Source organism: Seriola dumerili, unplaced genomic scaffold (assembly GCF_002260705.1).
Source record: "Seriola dumerili isolate Sdu_G_001 unplaced genomic scaffold, Sdu_1.0 BDQW01000052.1, whole genome shotgun sequence".
NCBI lineage: Eukaryota > Metazoa > Chordata > Actinopteri > Carangiformes > Carangidae > Seriola > Seriola dumerili.
This window is the reverse complement of record NW_019174307.1, coordinates 14,825,980-14,848,913: the sequence shown is the minus strand read 5'-3', so window position 1 is coordinate 14,848,913 and position 22,934 is coordinate 14,825,980. Positions and strand designations below refer to the sequence as shown.

Below are 22,934 nucleotides of genomic sequence, written 5' to 3'. Positions count from 1 at the left end.
TGAAAAAGACACAGACAGATTTATAGTATTTTGTGAGACACTCTGATCCTGGTCTGGCTCTGTGGTGTGTGTGAGTTCAGCCACAGGGAGGCGACACCCTCACACAGTGATCTGCCTCAGGAGGACCGGAAGTGTCTTGTCTGTGCTCGTTGTCTGTGAACGACAGGAAGTAGACAGCAACAATAACTGGACAGCAGCAGACAGATACAGACAGAGGAGACAGCTGTGTCTGTGTCAGTAACGATGGAGGAGTATAACTCTGGAGAAGAGGTGAAACTGTTTGTTTTTAGTTCTGATGTGTCGAAACGTCCGCAGTCATTTCTACAGAGGACGCTTCATAGCTAGTTAGCTTATGCTCGCTAAACCAGCTAGCTGAAGCTAATAGTATTTCTATCAGGGTGTGGTCAGATCATCGCATTTATATTCATATTATTAGCAGAATATTTTATTAACAAATCAACCGATAGTAGTCACTGCTACAGTCACAGTTGGGGGTCTGTGTGTTTCACTCACACTGAAACAGCCTGTTCAGTTGATGATGAATTGATGAATCAGTCAATGGGGCTCAGGTTGATGAGACACTTAAGTTTATATATGTACAATGTACTGTGAGATATTTGATAACCAAACCCAACAGCTGTTATTGTGTTATTTCTAAGTATTTGTCTGACATTAAACAGAGGTCTTGATTGTTGAAATGTCAGAATTGTAGTTGAAAACCTCATATTGAATTCCCTGATAAATAAAATGCTCTTTGGGACTTTTGTTATGGTGTGTTCATGAGCAGGTGGGAAGGTCTGACATCTGAGAATCAGGAGCTAGTGACTAAATCTTAACCTTTTAAATGCTAGAAGCATCCATAGTCACACATTTGTCTTCCAGGTTTGATATTTTTTGACATTATTATCGCCATCATCATAATACACACTTTTCAGTAGAAAGTTCACTTTTCTAATAAATTACAATGCTTATACTTTGTAGGTTTTAATTTTGCGGTGAAAGAACCTGTTCTGAGCCGAGCACATTTAACTCTGCAAACAACAGTACTGTGTTACCAGATTACATACAGTAAACTTTGAGAAACACACACAGCACTCCTGGGTCCTGGCAAAGTAGAGCAGGGTGCTCCAGCACTAGCTAAAAACAAAGTTTACTCAAACTGCGTATCCTCAATTTAGCTTGGAAGTAAGAAGGATTACATTCACTTCAGGATTAGACATTGTTGAGAGGCTTGTTTCTAGAGGGATTTGTGTGATATGAGTGTGCATGCTATACAGTACACACACACACACACACACACACACACACACACACAATGACATGCTCTGCAAGTGTAGAAGCCAAGTCTGCCTCACATTACATTTATTTGGCAGGTGCTTTTGTTCAATGTGCCACAAGTGTTTTCAAACTCCATAACACTAACACAAAATAAAATCACATCAACACTTTAAAGTCACAGTCTCCATACTGTACTTTACATAAAGTGTCATCTTTTTTTAACTAATGACTAATTGACTTGTGAATTGAATTTGATTAATAATTAATAATTCAGGCGGTTTCTTGATGCAAAAACTGGAATAAAACAACACAGTAACAACCACTAACTCTCCAATTATCCAGCAGGTTGTCTTCAACTCTGATGATGCCAGTGTTTCAGTTAAAGAGGTGAGTTTAAATCGCTGGTATTTGTATTTTATTGTAAATCAACTCTTTCATGCGACAACAGCGTAATGTGTGCTTTTGTCTCAGTGTATTGAAGGTGTCATCGGTGGAACAGATTATAATCAGAGTAAAGTGAACCAGTGGACGGCCAGTATAGTGGAGCATTCTCTGACTCACCTGGTGAAACAGGGACGGCCATTCAAATACATGGGTGAGCCAACTGTCTATGATATACAGTAACACGAAGCCTAAAGGACATGTAGAGCTTGTATGCGATGGTAAACATGTGGTCTCTGGTGTTTTCTAGTAAACTGTACCATCATGCAGAAGAGCGGTGCTGGTCTCCACACAGCCAACTCCTGCTACTGGGACACTGCCACTGACGGTTAGAGACAACATATAATTAGAGCTGGTATCATTTGAAATCGTAAATAACAATTTAATCTGAAGCTGTACAGAATTATTATTTAAAACTAAACTGTAAATTATCTGATTGAAAACTAATTTAAAAAATGATATAAAATGATTAATTGTGTAGTATATAGTAATAGTATATCATATTTGTTATTAACTAATCAATTAATGGTTTCAGCTCTAATATCTGGGTGTGAGAAACAGAAACAAATATGAGACATTCCTTGTAGACCTCAGTATAATTTCTCCTGCTGTTTGTCTCTTTCAGGAAGCTGCACGGTCAGGTGGGAGAATCGCACCATGTACTGTGTGGTCAGTGTGTTCGCTGTGGCGCTGTGACAGCGGCACAGAGCTGTGTTCTGCTCTGTCTTCTAACACCGTCATGACTGCAGCTGCGCTTTAAATGGCACGTGACCAAGAAGCCATAAAGACCCTCTGGTGGAAGTTAATCTACAAGTAGTCTATTTTCTCCCCTGGAAAAAGGCTTGGAAAACAAAACTTCAGAATGAATAAGAGTTGTGTTTTGAGAGTCTACAGCCTGCAATCATGGGCCAGTTTGACTGTGAGAAAATGTTGCTTTGTAGGGACCAAACTCATGGTCAGAGTGCAAGCTAGGGGATTAAAAAATGTAGTTTTTTTTTTTTTTTTAAGTCTTAAAAAGTGAACACTAAATATTGTGATCCATCAACTATTTCCATAAATTGTCCCAAGACCCTGTAATGTTTCTTTAATGTAGAACTTCATTTGTTTTTATATTTTGTCTCCATACAGGACTGAGGTGTTACTGTAGAGGAAAGTTGCCCATTCCTTAAGACAAGTTGTTTTTTAGTAGATACCGACCTACTTACGTTAAGTGTTTCTACTAGTCTGTGTTAATATTCTTAATATTTATATTAGTATGTATTTGTAGCTGTGCAGATAAGAGTGTATTTCCAGGATAGAGTCATTTAATGGTCAGTCCAAACAACCAAGGCACTTTTTCTAGACTTTTCCTGAAGAAATCCTGGAATTTTACCATTGAACTGTATGTTGAGTTCACTGAAACCGTTTTATGAATTTATTTGTCTGAACATTGACTGTGGAGTCATTAAATATATTCAACAAACTGACTGATTTGCAGTTTGGTCTTTCATCCACTAGAGGTTAGCACAGGATCATAAAGAGTGAGTGCTTCTCAGCTAAAAAGAAAACAATACACACAATTTTCACATAGAAATATAAATTTATTTTGATTTTTTTCATCTTTTAAATGCCTTTTATCTTTTTATGTATGAGAATGTTTGATGTGTACCGTAGGTTTTTCGTATTTTTTTGGCTTCAAAGGTTGCTTGTCTTATTTGTACAAATATCATAGGAGCATTCATGTGATTCCCGAGGTTGTCATCCCTCTGCAGATACATTGCAAAAAGGAGTTAGTGCAAAAACAAACACTGACATTCCCTCTCACACACAGAATTATTCATTAAAAGATTGAGAAAAAAAAGCAAATATACTGGTTACAATTCCAAACAATGTGTGTACACTCGGTGTAAATATTGTAACAGATGAGACACAGACGCAGAGCTGAAAGACGTTACAAGCATGAATTAGAAAAACAAATACATCCAAACAGAAGCATTTTACATCACAACAGCTGTTGCTGCTCAGCGGCTGAATCGAAGTCACTTAAATCCTTTTTGTAAACGTGCAAAAACATTACGCTTGCCGATGTGCGTGCTTTACAGTGACGTGTTTGGTGACCGAACAGGCTCTTAAACAATGTGTGGAGCACAAATACATCACAGAAGCAGCGTGGCGTTAATGATAAAGCTCTTATCAAGGAGTAAAAAAGCTGATTGCTTGCAGCCGTAAAACTAGCAGGAGTCTCCAGAAAAAGAAAAAAAAAAACCTGTACAAAAGAGACTCACCCCCTCACCCCCCCCCCCGGAGAATTATAGTTACACCTCATCAGAGGCTCCACACATGCACACCTCCATGCTAAAGAGATATACTAAATACAATCAATTCAAATGCATGGCTCCTTGTGATCAGTAATGCAGCATATAAGTGGACACAGTCTCCAAACCTAAAAAAAAAAAATGGCGGTGTCCATGGCGTGGGCTTTTATTTGTATTAAAGGCTGCAGGATGACGGGTTAAGGTGTTGGCTGGTGAGATGGGTGAGCACCACCTCTGCTGTGTTTCTGCACGCTGGTTAACACGAGTGAACGCTGTGCATGTTTGCAGCCGGGACAGATCTCGAGTTAAGGACACATTCGCTTCATGTGGGAGGAGCAGGCGACAGAGTTGAGATATACCGTGCGAGATGAAGATCACAGGTTTTTAATATGTAAACTCAACTCACAGAGGGATCCATGTGGCACTTAAAAGGTTACAGAGGGTGTGATAACTGTGACAGTCGCTCCTCTGAATGGCACATCAAACAACTGTGATGCGTTAAGCATTGCAGGATACACTCAGGCTAACGTCGCCATTGATTCCACCTTCTATATTATTGCCCATTTCATTAGGAATGTCATAGATTGTGTCGTTGAGCATGTCATAACTTGTGTCATTTGGCATGTCGTCCGTGGTGTCACTGGCTGTGTCACGGGCTCTGTCATTCGCTGGCTCCGTGGGGCTCGGTGGCTCCAGGACGGCCTTTCCTATTGGCCTGTTCTGCGGAGAAGCAGAGTTGCACATCAGGCAGAGAAGAGAGGAGCAGTTCCAGAGGCCCTGGGTCATGCTGGAGGAGAAGAGCCTCCGACATGGATGACAGAACTGGTAGAAGACCAGCATGAAGAAGATGGCGATGGCATAGGCTACCAGGAGCTGTAGCACCAGCAGCGGCGCACAGATGAAATTGTAGAAGTCAGTTTTATAGATGTACCACAGCAGAAGCAGTGAGGCGTTCTCCACAAAGCGCAACATGTAGTACACGGCCATGCGATACCAGTTCTGGGACTTATTGATGAGGTCCGGGTCATTGAGTTTCACCTGCACGGCTGACCAGCAGAACATGTTGATGCCGGCGTAGAGGAAGGTGAGCAGGCAAAGCACGATGGTGGTCCCCACCCGGGTCAGAGTTTTTTCTATATTCTCAGGGAATGGTGAGTGGCTCTGCCAGAACAGGATCCAGGGATAGAGGAAGAAAACAAGGAAGTTCAGCAGAACCACGGGCAGGACCCAGAGCTGCAACACTGAGCTGAACAGAACCAGGACCACCACACGGGTGGCAATCTCAAAGCTCCTCCACAGGAAAATGCACAGATAAGCCATGGGCCGGACGTCCACTTCATAGTCGTCATATTTGATCTTAATGGCCAGGATGTTGCAGCGCAGTGCTCCATACACAATGGAAAGGAGGGAGATCACCATCAGGGTGCCTGACATCGAAAAAGAGAGAAATATGGAAATCCTTAATTTAAAGGATAGAGTCACATTTTTATATTGGAGTCCAGATTGATTTCAGTTCATTTTCTTTCTATGCAGTCATTTTTGTCTTTGTTTAGCACCTTTTAAAAACTGTCATAACCCATATGCATGGTTCCCTTTTATCAAGTCTGACGTCTCACTTAGTCAATTTATCAAAGTATAAAGCTGCGAGGAACCAAATATACGTGAAATATGACACAGGCAACCTGAAAATACAATGCCTTTGGCCCTAGCTGTCGCTGGCGTGGAGCCATAAAAACAGTTCTAGGTTGTAAAAAATATAGTTTCACTATTAATACACACAAATACAGCAGAGAAATGCAAGTAATACAACTATAATACGGTCTGTTTATTTTAATGTGACTTCTCAGTGTGTTTTTGTCTGTGTGTGATGGTAGATTAGTGAAAATGTTTTCTCAGCTCGTCTCTACATGGTGAGTAAATAAAGCCATGTGTTCACTGAGGATCAGACAGATTCCAGAGGGTTAAAACATTAGGGTGCTCATATGAACACTGAGACAGTTTTTGGTTCATTCCTCCTGTCCATTAAAAGATCCTTGAGGAGGCAATGTTGTGTTAGAAAGACTAACTTTGGATGAGACCCACTTGAGGATGGATGAATTTTTTCCCCCATCACTTCACTGAAAGCATATAATGAAGGGATCTGTTAGTATGAAAGAGTTGGAGCAGCAATAAAAATGTTTTACTGTACATATGGGCCCCTGACTGTTGTTGAAAAAGTGTGAACCTGCCCTTTAAGCTCACATAGCAGCTGTTGACTCAATAAGTGTGAAACAGAAGTGTCAAGACTACCAGCAGCAGAGGAAATAACACTTGTTTACTGTATTTATAATCTCTTTTATTCTGTCCTAATTCAAAAACCAGATGTCCTGGATTGACTCTGTGAACCTTTTAGTAAATCTCTCAGGAACAGAAATGCTGGCTCTCTCACACGCATGCACGCACGCACGCACGCACGCACGCACGCACGCACGCACGCACGCACGCACGCACGCACGCACACCACCACACACACACACACACACACACACACACACACACACACACACACACACACACACACACACACACAGTTAAACAGGCTGACCCCAGATCTGCACCAATTGGCAGAGAGATTCACCATTTTCCATCCTCGATATCAGAGTTACATAACGCCACTTTGACTCATGAAAACACCATCCTCTTATTTCCAGTATGGCGCCTTGCTGATCAGCCCACATCACAGTGGAGCTGTGGACTGGTGACAGCCTCCCTTCTCAGCGGAGTTAGCTGAAAAGAGCCCAGAGACTCACCTCTACCGATGGACATCCCCTGCTGAAGGACGCAGATGTAGAGCTGCAGGGTGAGCTGGGGGGCCGATCCCAGGAAGGCCTGAATGACAGAGGTGCGGGCGAAGGCTGCTCGGTGTGTAAACAGTTTCCCCTCCGCCTGCCCCACCTGCCGCTCCACCTCCTCAGACTGACCCCCGCGGGGCATCTGCTTCTTCCTGGTGATGCTGACATAAGGCTCCTCCACTCGGCCCACACTGCCATAGATACAGAACGCCTCCAGACACCTGCAGTGCAACAAGACCAGGGGAACAGAGATGATTAGGAGCTGCAGACGCTTCTGATTGGTCATTTAGAGGAACTCAGTAGCTGCAAATACCTTTTCATGATCAATGAATCTGTCAATTATGTCTTTCAATTTCATGTCATTCCAACAAAGGATGATCTAACAGGCAATGACGGACATGCTGCAGTTCAGCTTCAGTAGCCCAACAAGCCGGAGGTAATTTTACCAACATTATCAATATCTAAACCAGTGTGTAGCTTTCTGTTATTGTGAATGTCTAAAGATCTGTCAGTAACAGTGAGAGTCACAGTCAGACATCAGCCAGTGAGATACAAAAAGCACTTAAGTGCAGATGTGGGCGGAGGGCCAGAGGTCGAGGCAGCGCTGTGTCGGTAAAGCAGCGCCGATACACAGTGCCAATGAAACAGCAAGGCAGGGAGATTTAAGCCACAGGGGTGCTGCAAGACAGTCTGAACTACACTGGAGAGACACGCACAGTCAACACATCACTGACTTAATTAGAAATATGAATACATTAAACTGTGGAGACGGAGTCTGTGAGCTGGTTTTCAGATGATGAACATCAGTCCCGCACTCTCTCTCTTCAGCATGTTTTATGTGGATGTGTTTGTGTCTTTAGGTGAAGAAGAAAGTGAAGGTTGCAAAACATCCAGATTCTGACAAAATAATCTTAACTTAAAGCTATAATCAATATTTTTTTAATAATACAATCAATCAGATTACTACTTGATTGTGAGAGAAGTCGCTCACATTGACAAACCCACAAATAATCTCAGCTCGTGGAGCCTTTTAGTGTTGTTCAGCTCAGAGTTTTGGTTTCCAGCCTGCGACTTTTCTGTTTTGGTTCACTCATTGCTCCCATCGCGTCGTTCTGAGCTGCAGCAGCAGCCGTTCACTTCCTGCTCAGCACCAAACAGCTGACAGACATAGTTAGAAACAGTTAACTGGAGCATTTAGCAGCTGAAGAGCCAGATATTTCTTTCACTAGCAGTAAGAGAACTAACAGAGAGTGTGGGAGTGTGTATTTGATTTGTGTGATATTCCTTCAAGCACTAGGAGGCGTATGCCATAAACCAGAAATCACAGGTGCTGCTCATTGGAAAGGAGCAAACTGTTTTTAACTGCTCTTGGACAACCTGGTTCACAGCTGTTTTTTGTTTAACTTTACAGAGAACATATTTGAGTTCATGGAAATTGGAGATTATGGACACTAGAGAATAAATGCATCATGATACGAAGCATTGGTAAAGACTGGAAATCATTTTTCTGAGGACACATCTAAACAGAGTTCAATGAGCAGCTGGTAGCGGCTAAAGTGGAGGACTTAGTCGCTTCATAAAGTGTAGTGTTCATTACTTAAAAGGTAAGATGACAGTGTTGTGTTTACAGCTTGTTTCTGTTGCACCTTAAGTGGGCGGCGGAGGTTCAAGCTTCACACTCATCACACTTCTGAAACTAGTTGTGATGGCACAAAATCAGCTCGTACATACACACCTTTAACAGTGAAGCTCAAACATGCAAGAGAAGTAAGTAAATCATGTTAATGAGTGGAGGGAGTTTTTCCTCTCCACTGTCGCCAAGTGTTTGCTCACTATGCTCACTGTTGGATTTCTCTCTATAATATTCCTTACCCTGTAAAGAGCCTTGAGATAATGTATGTTGTGATTTGGCACTATGTAAATAAAATTAAATTGAACTGAATTTAACTGTTTCAAGCTAAAGATTATTTTGTCAAGATGTTCTCATGACAAAAACACTTAACAGACAGATTAAACTCCACTTCTGTTCAGAGTAGTGACGGATGAAATGATCACACAATGCCCAGTCATGAAGAATTATAGGGTTGCTAATTAGAGGGGATGCTGGAATAAAGAAAACAAAAACAAACAGATGAATGTCATTGCTGCTGTGACACAAAATGATAAGGACTAAGTGTTGTTTTAGGCGGATGAGCCCAACAGGAGGAAGTGCTGCGTGCTACCAGCAGTAGAGGCGGACATTCTCTCTCCGGTTGTGTTGTCAGAGATAAGGAGCCAGCAGCGACATGTGCTATTCTTAGATCTGCTCTTCACTGAGGAAAGATGTAGAATTTTGAACAAGAATCATTCGAATCCACACTGAAGGGGGAACAAACCAGACAGGGTCAGATTCACACAGGCCACTGCTGGGGAATAATCATGCTGCGAGAGACGTCAGTTCAACTGTTTGTAAACTGACTGTTCATATTCACAAGCAGAGTGAAAAGTCATAATTACATGTAGCCTATAGCTGCAATAAACAACTATATTTATTATCAGATTTCTCTGATCATTGTTTTCTTGATTAATCAGTTTATCATTTGGGCGACAAAGTGTCTGAAAACTGTAAAAAAAACAAACAAAAAAAAAAAACATCAAAGACACTGAATCTACAATGATATAAAACAGAGAAAAGCAGCACATTTTACACATTTTAGCCCTGAACCAGAGAACAATCAGCACTGTACGTAATAACTGACTTAACTGATTAATCAGTTATTGAAACAACAAACTGTTGTATTGGTATATTGGTATATTCATTGAACTGATGACAATGATTAAGAAAACCAGTAAATGTTCACATTTGAGCAGCTGGAAACTGTGAAGTTTGGGCTTTTTTTTTTTTTTTTTTTTACCTTAATAAAAATAACTTTACAATAGTTATAGCTCCAGATGTCAAAGACTAGATAAATGGGCTAGTCGAGAAAACATGCTGCGAGTCAATGCTTAGTAGATTAAAAGGTCAGTTGGAAGATAAGATTTCCTTTCAGGATCTTTTTTTTATTTTCAACTATATACAAGTCGGCAAAAGTGCCTGTTTAGATTTTTAGTAAATATATATATATATATATATATATATACACACACACTGTATATATATATCATCCCTGTTTTTGGCACTCCCTATATATATTTATTTACTTTTCATTTTCTACTGTGTAACCTGTAATAATGTTTGTTTCTGCCTAAAATAATGTAACAATCAATTAGCTACTTGCTGCCCTGCGGCTACTGAAACAATTAAACAACATTAATGGATTTACCATTAAAGTTGATGACTAATTGTCTGTTAATCTACTGACTGAGTACTTAAACTCTAATTGTGTGTTTCTATTAGGGTCGTAACCAATAATTATTTTCATTATTAATTAATCTGCTGGTCTTAATGAATTATTATTATTATTAATTATTTTGGAAAATGTCAAGTTGATGGACAAAGAAGCTATTTGAAGACAAGTAACAACGCCAAACTTAGAGATTCATTTTAATATGATATAAGACAAGAAGGGCAGCACATCCTCACATTTGAGAAGCTGGAAACATCAAATATATATATATTTTTTGCAATTATCAAAACAGTCACTGTCAATCTGCTAATCTATTAAAGGACAAATTGTTGCGGGTCTAGTTTCCATATTTTAGGGGATGAATAGGTTTTCATGTGATTACACACACACACACATATCCTGCTGCTTGTATACTTGAGAACATATCTGTGTTCAGTATGGGAGGTTTTCTAGATGTAGGATTAGGCTCAGATTCCTATAGCAGAGGCAGATGGTCCAGCCAGACCAAGGGAGGGCTTACACAGGGAAAGACCAGGCCTATTATGGTTTAAAGCTCTTGTGCACAGATGTTTAAAAGGTTCCTCCACCAGTGTGTAACAGCCACACGACGTATATATGTATGTCAGCTTCTTCATGTGCTCCAGTTGGCCTGGTGGGTGATTTCATGTCTTGAGCAGTCATGAATAAATCAGACACAGCTTGGCCTGTGAGACCATGGCCTGAAGGTGATCAAACTGTGAGGAGGAGATCTTAGTGAAAGTGCACTGACAGTGGTGGCTGAGCACATTAACAGCTGTGTGGGTAGATATGGAACATATCGATGAGCAGTGGGAATATTGATCACCCTTTTATTTCCGTACTGAATGGCACAGACATACATTCATTGCACCAGCATGTTTGCAGCGAGTTAGAGACAAAAGGCCGGGGAAAATAACAACAACAGCATGTGCGCAATCCATTCATCAAACCATCCATAAGCAGCTTATGTGCACACAGGCCGGACATGTTTGTAACGAGAAAAATCATCCATGGACTAGACACCTGTGAGTTATAATAGACGTTTAACGGTACGGTGGAGAGTAATAATCCAACGGTATACAGGGGCTTCTCGCTCTCTTCTCCCTCTGTGTGATGTGTGTGTGCTGTGTGGGGGGGGGGGGGGGGGGGGGGGGCACAGTCATGAGTGAAACAGAAATAAACAAGCCACCACTGACCTGACGATGGGTCCAAGCTGCAGGATATGCAGCAGCAGAATGAGCGGTCTGTCCCTGCTCAGGTCCCGGTGGATGAAGGTGAGGGTCAGCTGCACGAGCACGGACGGTACGAGCGTGAAGAGGAGCGTGAGCCCCTGCCAAATCTGGTCTCCGGCGGACCGGTACGTTGAGCTGAGGTAAAGCGCTGCCGTGGTCTCGGCCGTGAACAGAGACACCGACACAAAGATGGAACTGGGGAGTCGCATCCTCGCTCACTCCGCCATTTGAGGAATGCGGCGCGCTGCTTCGCTCAGGGTCCGTTCATCCATAACGTTCCCACCGAGCAGTCTGTCAGTCACCCGCAAGAGACGGGACGCCGTTGTGTCGGAGGCACGCCGCCGCCGCCGCAGCAGCAGCTCAACAGCGATTGGAGAGAGGCAGGATGTTTTCACAGTCAACTGTTGTACCGGGGAGAGACTGCGGGGGGCGCAAGAGGCGCTACGCTCTGCTGCGCTCACTGAAGCGCCTGTCAGCGAGGAGATAAGGCCCTGCAGACAGTCGGCAGTTTCTATTTTGTGCAAACAGGACACGATGCTTGAGGAAACCGTAGCATAACTAATGATCCGTGTCATTTGGTAAACACTGGTTGGTTTGATGCCGTCATGAAAACATTCCACACATTTGTGCCAATATTAAGATTAAACTCAACGTGGGACCTGAAGATGCAGGCACAACACAACAAAACAAACTATAAATAACGTTGAACACAAAGAAAGCATAAAAATGACACAGGATGAAACCACTCAAGTTAAAATAACATTTCCACAGGGGTCCTGGCTCACCTCCAGTCTCCACAACAGAAACTATCTGCAACAGACTTAACTGAAGGCCCTGGCATGGAGTGAGAGAAGCCTGTTTTACATTCACAGATCTCTCCACTTTCCATTTCTTAAATAAAAGGACAGAATAAAAGGAACAAATTAGATCACACTTGTAAACTGTATGGTACCTGGCCATATAAATACACATAACCTGTTGCTAAAAACTAAAGACTATTAGTAAGGTTTAGAGACTATCAGCACTGGTGACATGAAGAGTCAGGTTTAAGTTGCCAGACCTTACAAAACTCACCCATCTGTTGAATTAGCCTGCCCACCACTGACTTTGTAAATTATATTGAGCCCCTTACATTTGTCAACATTTAGAGATGTGTACAAACAATTAATCTTCAGTAGCATACTTAGATAGCTTTATTTTTCCTACATGTCTTTCTGTAAGGTTATCTAAGCAAGATTTTAAACAATATAGCAAAATAATTCATTTCTATGTAAAAATATGTGGAGTAATGGCGTCCTGAGCAGAGAACGAAGTCAGGCCTCTGTGTTGTTGTAGCTGAGCTTTTCTGTTCTTTATTTAGGTACCTGCAACGCCTGTGTTAAACCTTTGGTCCTCCCCACCCATAAGCACCCAGACACCACGGCAGCCACGTGTGAGACGACACGGTGCAGTAAGCACCGTTCAGGTGAAACATGGGTGAAAGCTAACTTCCGGAAGTTCATTACATGTCATTTTCATCAGTGAGATCACGTTAGCTAACTTGCTGTTAGCTGATTTTTCCCGGCAAACGTTAGCTGGCTTTCTGCAAGCATTGGAGTGGAACATATCACGATGCTAGCGTTGGCTAATGACTGAGGCTGGATTGTTTTCTGTTGGCTCTGGTGTGTACAGTGTAACTTTATTCACTTATTCTTCTTCTTGTATGTTTAATGTCTGTTTTCAATGGGGAGGGGGGGCTGTTGCTGATGGGAGGCCGGAAGTGCTGGTGGTGTGGTGCGACATCTAGTGGCAGGGACGGTCTTTTGCAGAACCTGTAATATGGATATTTTGATTTTTCAAATATTATATTAATGGTGGATGGAATTATAATCAGTAAAATTTAATTTAGTGCATTAAAATGACCATTATGTGCTGTATTATTTAGATTTATATATTGATTATTCTGTAGCTTCCACAATGTGATCATCTTAATTATTTGGAGGAAGCTGTAATGTCAGATGCTTTTTTGAAGATCATGTTTTCATATAAATCAAATGTGATTATGTACCTGTCATTATGTCAGGCTGTGAACGTAATGTCTGTAAGGCTTTCAAAACTTAAATAAAACATGTCTTGTTTTGTTTTTACTTGGACACTTTATTAATTACAGTAATCCTGTAGATTTTGTTGTGGATAGCTCGGACTGCAAATGCAAAACAGCACACACACATACACAGCTTATAAATGTTCCACAACAGGCACAGTTAGCATTGGGAAACTGCTTTGGTTTTGCCGTTATTCACAGGCCTTTTTACCAACTTGAGCCACATGTCAGAAACGCTGCCCAAAGCATTTTTCAGTTCCCAGAGTCGTGAATCCTTTTTACTCTGAGAGACATGACCATGACCAAATGCTGGAAATTTGTTTTTAAGGCCTCATTATCACATTTATGTGAAGAAATTGTCTGTTGACCATAATTTACATAACTGAGTTGCAAAAAGTAGCATCTTGAACAGACCTTACTGGAAGAAAAATTAAATTCTCACACTGACTACATGCTCTACTCTTATGTTGTCAGTCTTCATCACAAACCTACAGTCTAACATACTCTTTTGTTCTTTTTTAAGAGAGGGTAAAAGTCATAACATTGAATGTTGAACATTTCAAACATCCCCATTCAGTATCTAACACAGTGTGAAATATCAAATAGATATAAACTGCTCTCACACAGCTACAACCTCAGTTCAGATAGGTGAGTCAGTAATATTGCACAGCGCAAACAAAGTGAGAATATTATTAGGACAATAAACTACATTTTTTTCCCCTCATCGTCTGTTGGATGAACCTATCTACATAGTTTCACTATCAGAATCCCTCCATTATATTTATTATTAAAGGTTGTGACAACAACTTGAGAAATTACATACCCTAAACCATAAACTCAAAGGTCTGCGGTATGTGATGCTGAGCTGGTGAAGTGGTAGAAAAATTTTAAAAGGCATTATGTGATGCTTGTTTTTCTCTTTTTCTTTTGTGTGACCTCAGTGATTACCATCTACTTTAGCTGTTTATGGTGCATGTGTTTCTGACCTGAGAGCACCATCTTTGTACAATATGCTGCAGTTTCAATCACCATACAAGCAGTACCACATTTCAAAGCTCCCAATGCTTTAGTGCAGAGGTTTTCAAAGACTGAAAGCATGCCCCCGTCCTCCCTCCCAGACAAAAATCGAGATAGTTTGATTTGTTTACATTTTGGAAAAATAGCACAATTAAAAGTATGCCAAATTAGCTAACCACAACCCCTTTTTGCAATGTATCCATGGATGTACAGACAGCTATCATTGGATTGCTTTGACACTGAAGAACACTTAACAATATGATTCTCAGGCAAGTTTGTGACTCTTTTTGAATGACTTCCATGCAAAATTATGGACATTTATCCTTGATGGACATCAGACATGACAATATCCTCAGGAAATGTCACACTGAATCTAAATATGTGCAAATCATGTCTGTGTTCAGATTTGACTGGGTTATCACTAAAAGAAGCATGATATCTTTGCCTCATGTCTCTCCCTCCATGCCTCCCCTTCAACTTTCCCACACCCTCCTGGGGAGGCAACCCTCACAGTTTGAAAACCCCTGCTTTAGCACAGTTGATTACATTGCAAATTGAAATGGGCAATTTGACATTAAGCGGGATGAAATCTGGTAAAGCCTGAAAGCTGAACATTCACTTTAGTACAGACACAAAACAAGACCATTTTTCTACTGCAACTGTACTCAAATGTGATTTTCTAAGCCCCCAAACAAATACCAACCATCCCGCCACTGCAACTCATGATCACAGTATCAATCCTGGTTCTAAAGTTTCTACCAATCCAGCTCTCAAGGGATTTCAGAGGGAAGGAGTGGTGTCTGTTCAGGTCAATGAATGGCACTAACCAGGTTTCCATTCACACAAAGATACTGAACAGAGGGAACTCTGACTGGTCCGGCTGCATGAGGTCTACCAGGAAGCAAACCGTCCCTGACAGGCCTTCAAACAGACTGTAGACACTGGTTACTGAGCGCGAGCCGGCCTTAAATTCCTCAGTGAAGAGGAACTCAGCAAACCTTTGGGGAGGAAATAACAGTGGAGAGAAATTAGGGTTTCGAGAATCTGAGGAGGAATTTGAATTCAACAAATGTACTGAAATTAGACATGATGGGATATTTAGTGTTTTTCTGAAAAAAAAATGTATAGAGAAGCTTTGAAACAGCATTCAGACCATCATACTGGGAAATAAAATGCACAGAGCAGTAGTTTGTTGAGAAAACCAAACAGTTGGATAGATAAACCAATGTACTGGACAAATCAAAATATGGAAATGATAATGGCACAAGACATCGAGTCAGATTAACTCAACAAAGTTCTCAAAGCATGAAAATCTGCACCAAACTACATAGGAATCCATTTAATAGTTGCCTGGTGGAACTTGATCTCATGACCTCAGTTTTTGTAAAATAATGACAGCCCTATGAGGAAGAAGAGACATGCAATGAATAAGAATAGGAGAGATTTCTTGCCTCTGAGCACGGTAGATGTATTTCGAGTTTCCTGTGAGCCGATACAGCAGGAGGAAGACGTAAGCACTCCCTGCAACTCCGTGACAAATCCCAGGTCCTTTCTTCAGCAAACCTTTCTGCCACACAAGCTCCCCACTGCGGATACATGTGTCCAGATACTGGGGCTTCTTATTGATCAGATAGGCTTTTGCAAAAAGATACGCCACACCTGCATGACATAATGGAGATTTGAATTTAACCGGGAGACATCCAAATGGCAGAAACTGCTGCAGAGAATCTGACTGAACATGGTAATGTGTATGAATAATACTGTATACCCGGTGCTCCATGGCACCAGTGCACCAATTCGTTCTCTCTCTCAATGATGGCGCCCAGCTCTGCAGGCCAGTTACAGTTCTGCTCCTGGTTCATGAGGAAATCTATGCTTTGCCACACCAGGTCCTTCTCTGCACCACTTAGCATGTCCTGGTAGCTCAGCAGCATCTGCAGCACTGATGAAAGGCCGTGAGCAGCACCTGACAAAGGGAGGGAGGGGGGAAATCACATGAACTCACCAAACCACCATGCAACGAAGCACCATGCCAGGCACACATATAGACACAACCCAAAGCAAACAAGCACAAACATTCACAATGGACTACTGAGGGACTTTTTTTATGTGTTATCCTCTAAACTGTAGCTCATTATACATAGTTGACAGTTTTGTTCATAATTGTTTTTTCAAAACCTAAACTTGAGGAACAGATGAGTTCCTGTCAAGTACATAAGCAGCAGCAACCACTGTCCCAAATATGACAAGGAGTTACATGCTGAACTAGGACTGTAAACTGTGTATCAAATGATCAAAACCACAAATTATCGAAAAAAGTATCCTAAAACAGTTCCAAATCCACCGAACCATGCTGCAGTGCAGTAAGCCTAAGGTTTCTGTCATTAGGTGAACTGTACATTTAAGATACTGATCTAATCCTTGAGAGCTATCAAGTCACACACTTGCTTCCATCTGAAAATGGAGATCAAAGTTAACATTGTAGAGTAGGTGTTTGTAGTCTCAGACTTCTGCAAACCCATGAATTATGGTTCAAGGCTTTAATAGCAGCTACTCCACAAAAATGGCTCTGTCTGTGATAGAAGCCCTAAGGGCAGCTAGAGCTGCAGTTCAGTCCTCAGTTCTTATCTTGCTGGACCTATCAGCAGCCTTTGATACAGTGAACCACCGCATCCTGATGTCTGTATTCTCATGGGCAACTTGGGCAAAGCACTTTCTTGTTTTTAATCCTATTTTACTGACCGCTCATGGCAAGGACAAAGATCCTTATCCCATCCCCTCCCCACAAGGTTGCCCCAAGGATCGGTACTGGAACCCCTTCTATTTGCAACCACCACCTCCTTGGGTCTAATTGCCTTCTCATATCACTGCTATGCAGACTACACCCACTATACCTTTCGTTCCTGCCAGTGAAACCCCTAAAATTGGTTCAGATTGCGGCAGCTCGTCTGGTCTTTGATCAGCCTAAAAAAGGCACATCACACCCTGCTACTCCCTGATCTATACTGGCTACCCTCAGACACCCAAATCTAATTCAAGTCACTATTGTTTGCCTTTAGAGTGATTTCTGCGTCTGCACCCATCTACTTGAACCCAATCATACAACCTTATGCTCTTTCTCAGTTACTGCACACAAGGCAATCGCAGTCCATACTGTTCTCATTTGTGGTTCCCCAATGGTGGAGCAAGCTATCAAATGCTATCAGAGCAGGGTTGTCCCTCTCTGTTAAAAATAATCTCTAGAAGACTCATATCCTCACACTTCAAACACCCTAACATGCCTAACTAGCATCCATCAATAACTTAATAACTTTCAGTCTCCCTCTGTGTGCATAGCTTCACTGTGTGATAACAGAAGATCTTACTGCAGTACCATCAGTTGACAGCAGCTCTGAAAGTGAGATTTAGACTCAAATCTTAGATGGTAATTTAGACATGAACTTAAAGTCTATTTGGATAAAAAGGGGAGACCTTAACGACTTATGTCTTTATTAGTGAATTTTGCTGCTGTTCTTACCAAGATACTCTGTCCCATAGTATGAGTACATGAGGGGGAAAGGCTTTCTCTTCTTCCTGGCGTACTGTTTTCCTGACTCTATGATGGCCTGGCAAATAGATTTGATTCGATCCTTGCTCAGAATCTGCACAACAAAGGACACAGTATATTGCAGTCATTTGCAAAGTTGACCATCAGTAGAATAAGTATAAAATTAAAGGCCCTTTAAAGGCTCTGCACACCCACACAGATGTTTTCACTTTTTTAGTAATTGATTAGATTTCTGCTCAGGTTGAAGCAGGTGGACATGACCAAATTTACAGTATGAATAAGAATGACCTGAATGACAGTGTATTTTGTTTTGTATTACAAAGCTAACGGGAGAATTAGGGAGATGTAGGTCAAGCAATTAGGTCTTAGCCAAAGTAATAAAATAATCACTTTTGTGGGTGTAGACTGCCTTCAGTGTGCAGGGCCTTTAAAAAAATACTCTCACAATTTCACATTGCATTCCTCTGATACAACACTGTTGGAAAAAGGGAACAAAAGAAAGATACAGCAGAATCATGTCATCTTTTTTTTTATTCCACATACTCTTCCCTATGAAATCATGATGCCTACATTACACACAATGCAACTGGACTGCTGACAGTTTGGTTTTAGATATGAATGTGTAAAGCTACAGTTTTAAGCCATGTAAATTACAGTTACAGCTGGAAATAAAGGACCATTATAGTTGTAAGAAAAATGAAAATAGTACCTACATTTTGTTTTGGACTGTTGATCTGACAACACATGTCTGAATACATCACTTTGGGCTCTGGGAAATTGTGACGCCAGTCAGTTAATTAACAAAAGTTCATAGATTAATGGATTATGGTTAGTTACAGCCCTACCTGATTTATACCAGTGTGTATAAGCATTAGGTGATGTAAACATCAGAAAACCACAGTTGGTTGTTACATGAGCTAATAAAAGACCTGAGAGCCAGCTCCAAAGTGTTTGCAGGTTCTGGCCCTGTTTTTAAGTTAGGCTGATGGACTGCTTCTATATTTTATAATATATAATATATTTTACAGGGTTGACTAAAAGCCATTTAAAGTGCGCCATCCTCGTGTTAGGAGCTCACCTCTATGCCCAGCTTCTGTTTGAGGACCAGGGCAGCACACAGGTACCCCGCCCGCCCCACAAACAGCTCATCCGAGCCGCACTCCAGAAAATTGATGGGCGCACACACATCCCACAGGTTACGAAATTTATTGAGCGGCTTGACGAAATCAGCCAAGCCCAGCGATTTGTATATCATAGCGGCCACCGCGTAGATGCCCGCCCCGCCGAGCAGGAAGGCGGCACGCATGTTTTTATCCGGCTCCGCGTCCACGTATCGGACAGAAACGTCGATCATCTGCTTGGCCGTCTTCAGGTAGGCGTCCCGGTGCTCGGAGAACAGCGGACACTCGCTGACATGGTACAGCATGTAAGCCACCCCGGCCGGCCCATCGTACAGCCCTCCGTCGCAGTCGCTGATGTCGAAGGGAACGTTTTTCAAGACTTTATCGACGGTGGCGACCACGGCGGGCACGATGGCCTCGACGCCCTGTCCCGGGAGCAGCGCACCTTTGTAGTCAGAGAAGCGGTTCGCAAAGCAGCGGGTGTTTTCCATCACCGACCACAAGACGACAGAAACAGCTCAACGTGCAGGCCCTACGCTAATAACCTAGATCTGTGTTAGTCTGCTCAATGTATCGAAGGATGAGAGAGGAAAAGCACAATCCCATCAGCCCTCAGCTGATTGGATGTCAACAGTGATGGCTCAGCCTCATATTGGCCGATGGGACCTGCAGCCTGTCTGCTCACAATGACCTGCACAATTCAAGTTTTATTGTCCGGGAATAAGACATGGAAACTTAAATTAGTAGCAATACCAGAATATAAAAACACTTCACACAAGTAACAGTGGAAGAAGTATTTAGATCCTTTACGCTACTCAAGTAAGAGGCCCACATTAATGTAAAAATATTCCATTAAGTCCTGCATGAAAAATCCTTCTTAGATCTAAGTACAGAAGTAGGCTATTATCAGCAAAATGAATCAAAAATAAAAGTTCTCACTGTGTAAATAAATAACCCCCTGATACATTAGAGAAGAAGTAAAGCCGAGGTCCTGATAAACTGATTTGGTCCTCAAACAGTTATCTGAGTAAAATCATGTGAGGAGAGGAAATGTCTCTTTGGTGAAAGTGCTAACAACTCATAGAATAGACACACTGTAAGCCCAGATAAGTTGAATTTACTTTAAAAAACGGTCGCCTTAAACAAAAATTAAATAATGTATAATGAAAACTTGAGTTAATTTAACTCAAATCCTTAACTGTAATTGTTATTTGAAGTTCATTACACTAAATGCCAAGTTGATTTAACCTAAGATCTTTTGTAATACCAATTGCTTCACCCTGTTGATATAATATTAATCTGCAAAGTAACAGGTAATTGTTTTTGTGAGATAAATGTAGGCTCGTAATTAAAAACCACAATATTTCCTCATGAAATATGGTAGACTAAAAGTTCTTTAGTACTTTACTTGGATACAGATTCAAACACTTACAGTTACTTCACAGCTGTACTTCACCACATTTTAGAAGTAAATACTATACTTTTTACCCCCACCACATTTATCTGACAGCAGTTACCAGTTACTTTGTTCTTACCCAAAGCACATAGTTTAGATAATAACTTTATACAATGTGATAATTATGTTTACAATAAATTGCCACAAACATGAACTATATGAATCGTACTTTGTTACTGTACCAGTGACACATTTCACCAAGAAAGTGTCAACTTTTTCTTCAGTTTCCAGTTCCCTGTCTTCACCAGCAGGTAGTGACAGAGGCCCTCAGCTCAGCTGGCTGCTGTCCATGGTGCTGAAGAACTGTGTGGAAAATAAAGCCATTTTAACACATAGTGCCTAAATTTCAGTGATACAAAAGTAACTTGATGCTTGGCAGCTAAATGTTTCTTGGGCAGCTGTGTGTCGTTTTAGTGTTATTTTATGCACAAAAGAGCTCACATGTGGCTCAGAGTTGACTGAGAGTTGCCATTTAGATTGAGGCGAAGTTGTCTGTCACTGTATGAGGAGTAAAGAGGTGACCATGCAAGTGAAGTGAAAAAGTGAGGCTCAAAAAAGTAGAAATCTATCAGACAGATATCGAAGGCAGTTGATTTGATAAAATAAACAGTTGGGTGTTTTTTTTAAAAAACAAATCAGAAAAATTAGAAAATGGTCAACGATCTGGTAGACGGAGGAGTATAACTCTTGTGGATGACCAGAAAATCATTTGAATGGTGAAGAAAAACTTCTTTATGACTGCACAGCAAGTCAAGAATATTCTCCAGTATGTAGGCGGACATGTTTCCTTATTGGTAATCTATATGATCATATCTCAGAGAATTCATCACACAACCACTGGTAAACCTCAAAAACAGAAATGCCAGGTTGCAGTTTACACAAAATAAAAATACAAAGAGAAACTGGTTTGAAAACAGTTCTATTGAGTGATGGAACAAAAAAATAAATCTCTATCAAAATGATAGGAAAAGTGGGGGAAAAAAAGGAAAAGCTCATAACCCTAAGGCACCACCTCTACCGGTGGTTCTGTTATGGCTTCGGGAGGTATGGCTGCCGTTGGAACTGACACATGACACTGCTGATGGAAGCACATTCAAAGGTATACAGGAGCATTCTGTCTGCTCAGATTCAGCAAAATGCATCAAAGCTCTTTGGAGGACATCTCATCATTCAGCATGACAGAAATCCTCAACACACAGCCAAAGCCACCAAAGAGCTTTTCAGGATGAAGAGGTGGAATATCCCCAACTGCCAAGTCAATTGAGCTGCATACCAGTTTCTGAAGACCAGACTAAAGACAGAGAGACCCCCATAATAAGCAAGAGCTGAAGGAGGCTGCAGTGAAGGCATGAGAGAGCGTCAGGGAAGATACAAAACTTCTTCTTATGTCTATGGGTCAAAGACTTCAGATAGTTATTGACTGGAAAGGATTTTACACAAAATATTAAATATCAGGATTTTGTCTGACTTCATGTGTATAGTCTTTTTTGAATGTCTCAACTTTGGGCATATTAAAGCTGAGACTTGGCACTTTAATGAACTATCCACAGTTTTATTTCAAATTGAATATTCTGAAGCACAAAACCTGACGAACACACACAATGTGTAACTGTCCCAAATACTCACAATCTGCTCTGTCATTAAGGGCATGTACTTGGTTTCACTACTTTAGTGTAATTCTGAGGCACTGATACTTTAATTGATTTTCATTCTGTAAGACTTTCTATTTTTATTCCACTAAATTCAGTTGGCTGTTACTTTTCGGTATCCAAACACATGTATGACAACCTCACAGAGTAAAACATGGTGCACTGCTCTAATTTAAACACATGAAATTTTCTTACAGGTTATTACAGGTGACGGGTATCAGCCAGGATCATTACAGCTTTATCACACTGTGTGCCATTTCCAAGATGATTCAAGTGGTTATCTGACTCGAGATTGTGTGTGAGAAGCTTTGAACCATATTTTAATTTTTTTTTTTTTTGTCCCATTTATGAAGAAAGAGAGTACAAATGCCATGGAGATATGAATGTGAATGTCATCTTATAAATGTAGAACTAATTACATTTTTGACCACTAGAAAAAGCTTTTCTTCGAAAATTGAAATAAAGCAAAAATAAATGCAAATTGTACAAAACCTTTTTTGAAATGGAAAGACATAGAGGGTGAGGATAATGAAGAGAGAGGTGGTGAGGACGTTGCCTTGACATCAAAGAAGATTAAAAGGGAATGCAGTTGCACTCACAGCTCTGAAGAACATTGTTTGGTCCATCTGGTTATAACTTGA

At 41.1% G+C, this 22,934-nt stretch overlaps 3 protein-coding genes across 4 annotated transcripts; 1 reads left to right on the top strand and 2 right to left on the bottom strand.

The window, feature by feature from the left end:
* The first annotated feature begins 159 nt into the window (after positions 1 to 159).
* On the top strand, positions 160 to 3,182 carry dynlt3 (dynein light chain Tctex-type 3). 2 transcript variants are annotated; one of them, XM_022740383.1, is made up of 5 exons: positions 160 to 270; positions 1,624 to 1,665; positions 1,750 to 1,873; positions 1,970 to 2,047; positions 2,345 to 3,182. In XM_022740383.1, exons 1-5 carry the CDS (start codon positions 244 to 246, stop codon positions 2,413 to 2,415), a joined length of 342 nt encoding a protein of 113 aa, XP_022596104.1. In that variant the 5' UTR covers positions 160 to 243; the 3' UTR covers positions 2,416 to 3,182. The 2 variants fall into 2 exon arrangements, with proteins under 2 accessions (XP_022596104.1, XP_022596103.1); XM_022740382.1 differs by having other exon boundaries at positions 1,621 to 1,665.
* A 967-nt stretch (positions 3,183 to 4,149) lies between these two features.
* On the bottom strand, positions 4,150 to 13,294 carry xk (X-linked Kx blood group). Its single transcript, XM_022740381.1, has 3 exons — positions 11,385 to 13,294; positions 6,803 to 7,065; positions 4,150 to 5,440 (listed from the first exon to the last, which is right to left on the bottom strand). The coding sequence occupies exons 1-3, from the start codon at positions 11,627 to 11,629 to the stop codon at positions 4,512 to 4,514; spliced, it is 1,437 nt and encodes a 478-aa protein (XP_022596102.1). The 5' UTR covers positions 11,630 to 13,294; the 3' UTR covers positions 4,150 to 4,511.
* Positions 13,295 to 13,582: 288 nt separating this feature from the next.
* On the bottom strand, positions 13,583 to 19,679 carry lancl3 (LanC like 3). Its single transcript, XM_022741163.1, has 5 exons — positions 19,146 to 19,679; positions 18,038 to 18,161; positions 16,289 to 16,486; positions 15,972 to 16,179; positions 13,583 to 15,518 (listed from the first exon to the last, which is right to left on the bottom strand). Exons 1-5 carry the CDS (start codon positions 19,677 to 19,679, stop codon positions 15,359 to 15,361), a joined length of 1,224 nt encoding a protein of 407 aa, XP_022596884.1. The 3' UTR covers positions 13,583 to 15,358.
* Positions 19,680 to 22,934: the final 3,255 nt, after the last annotated feature.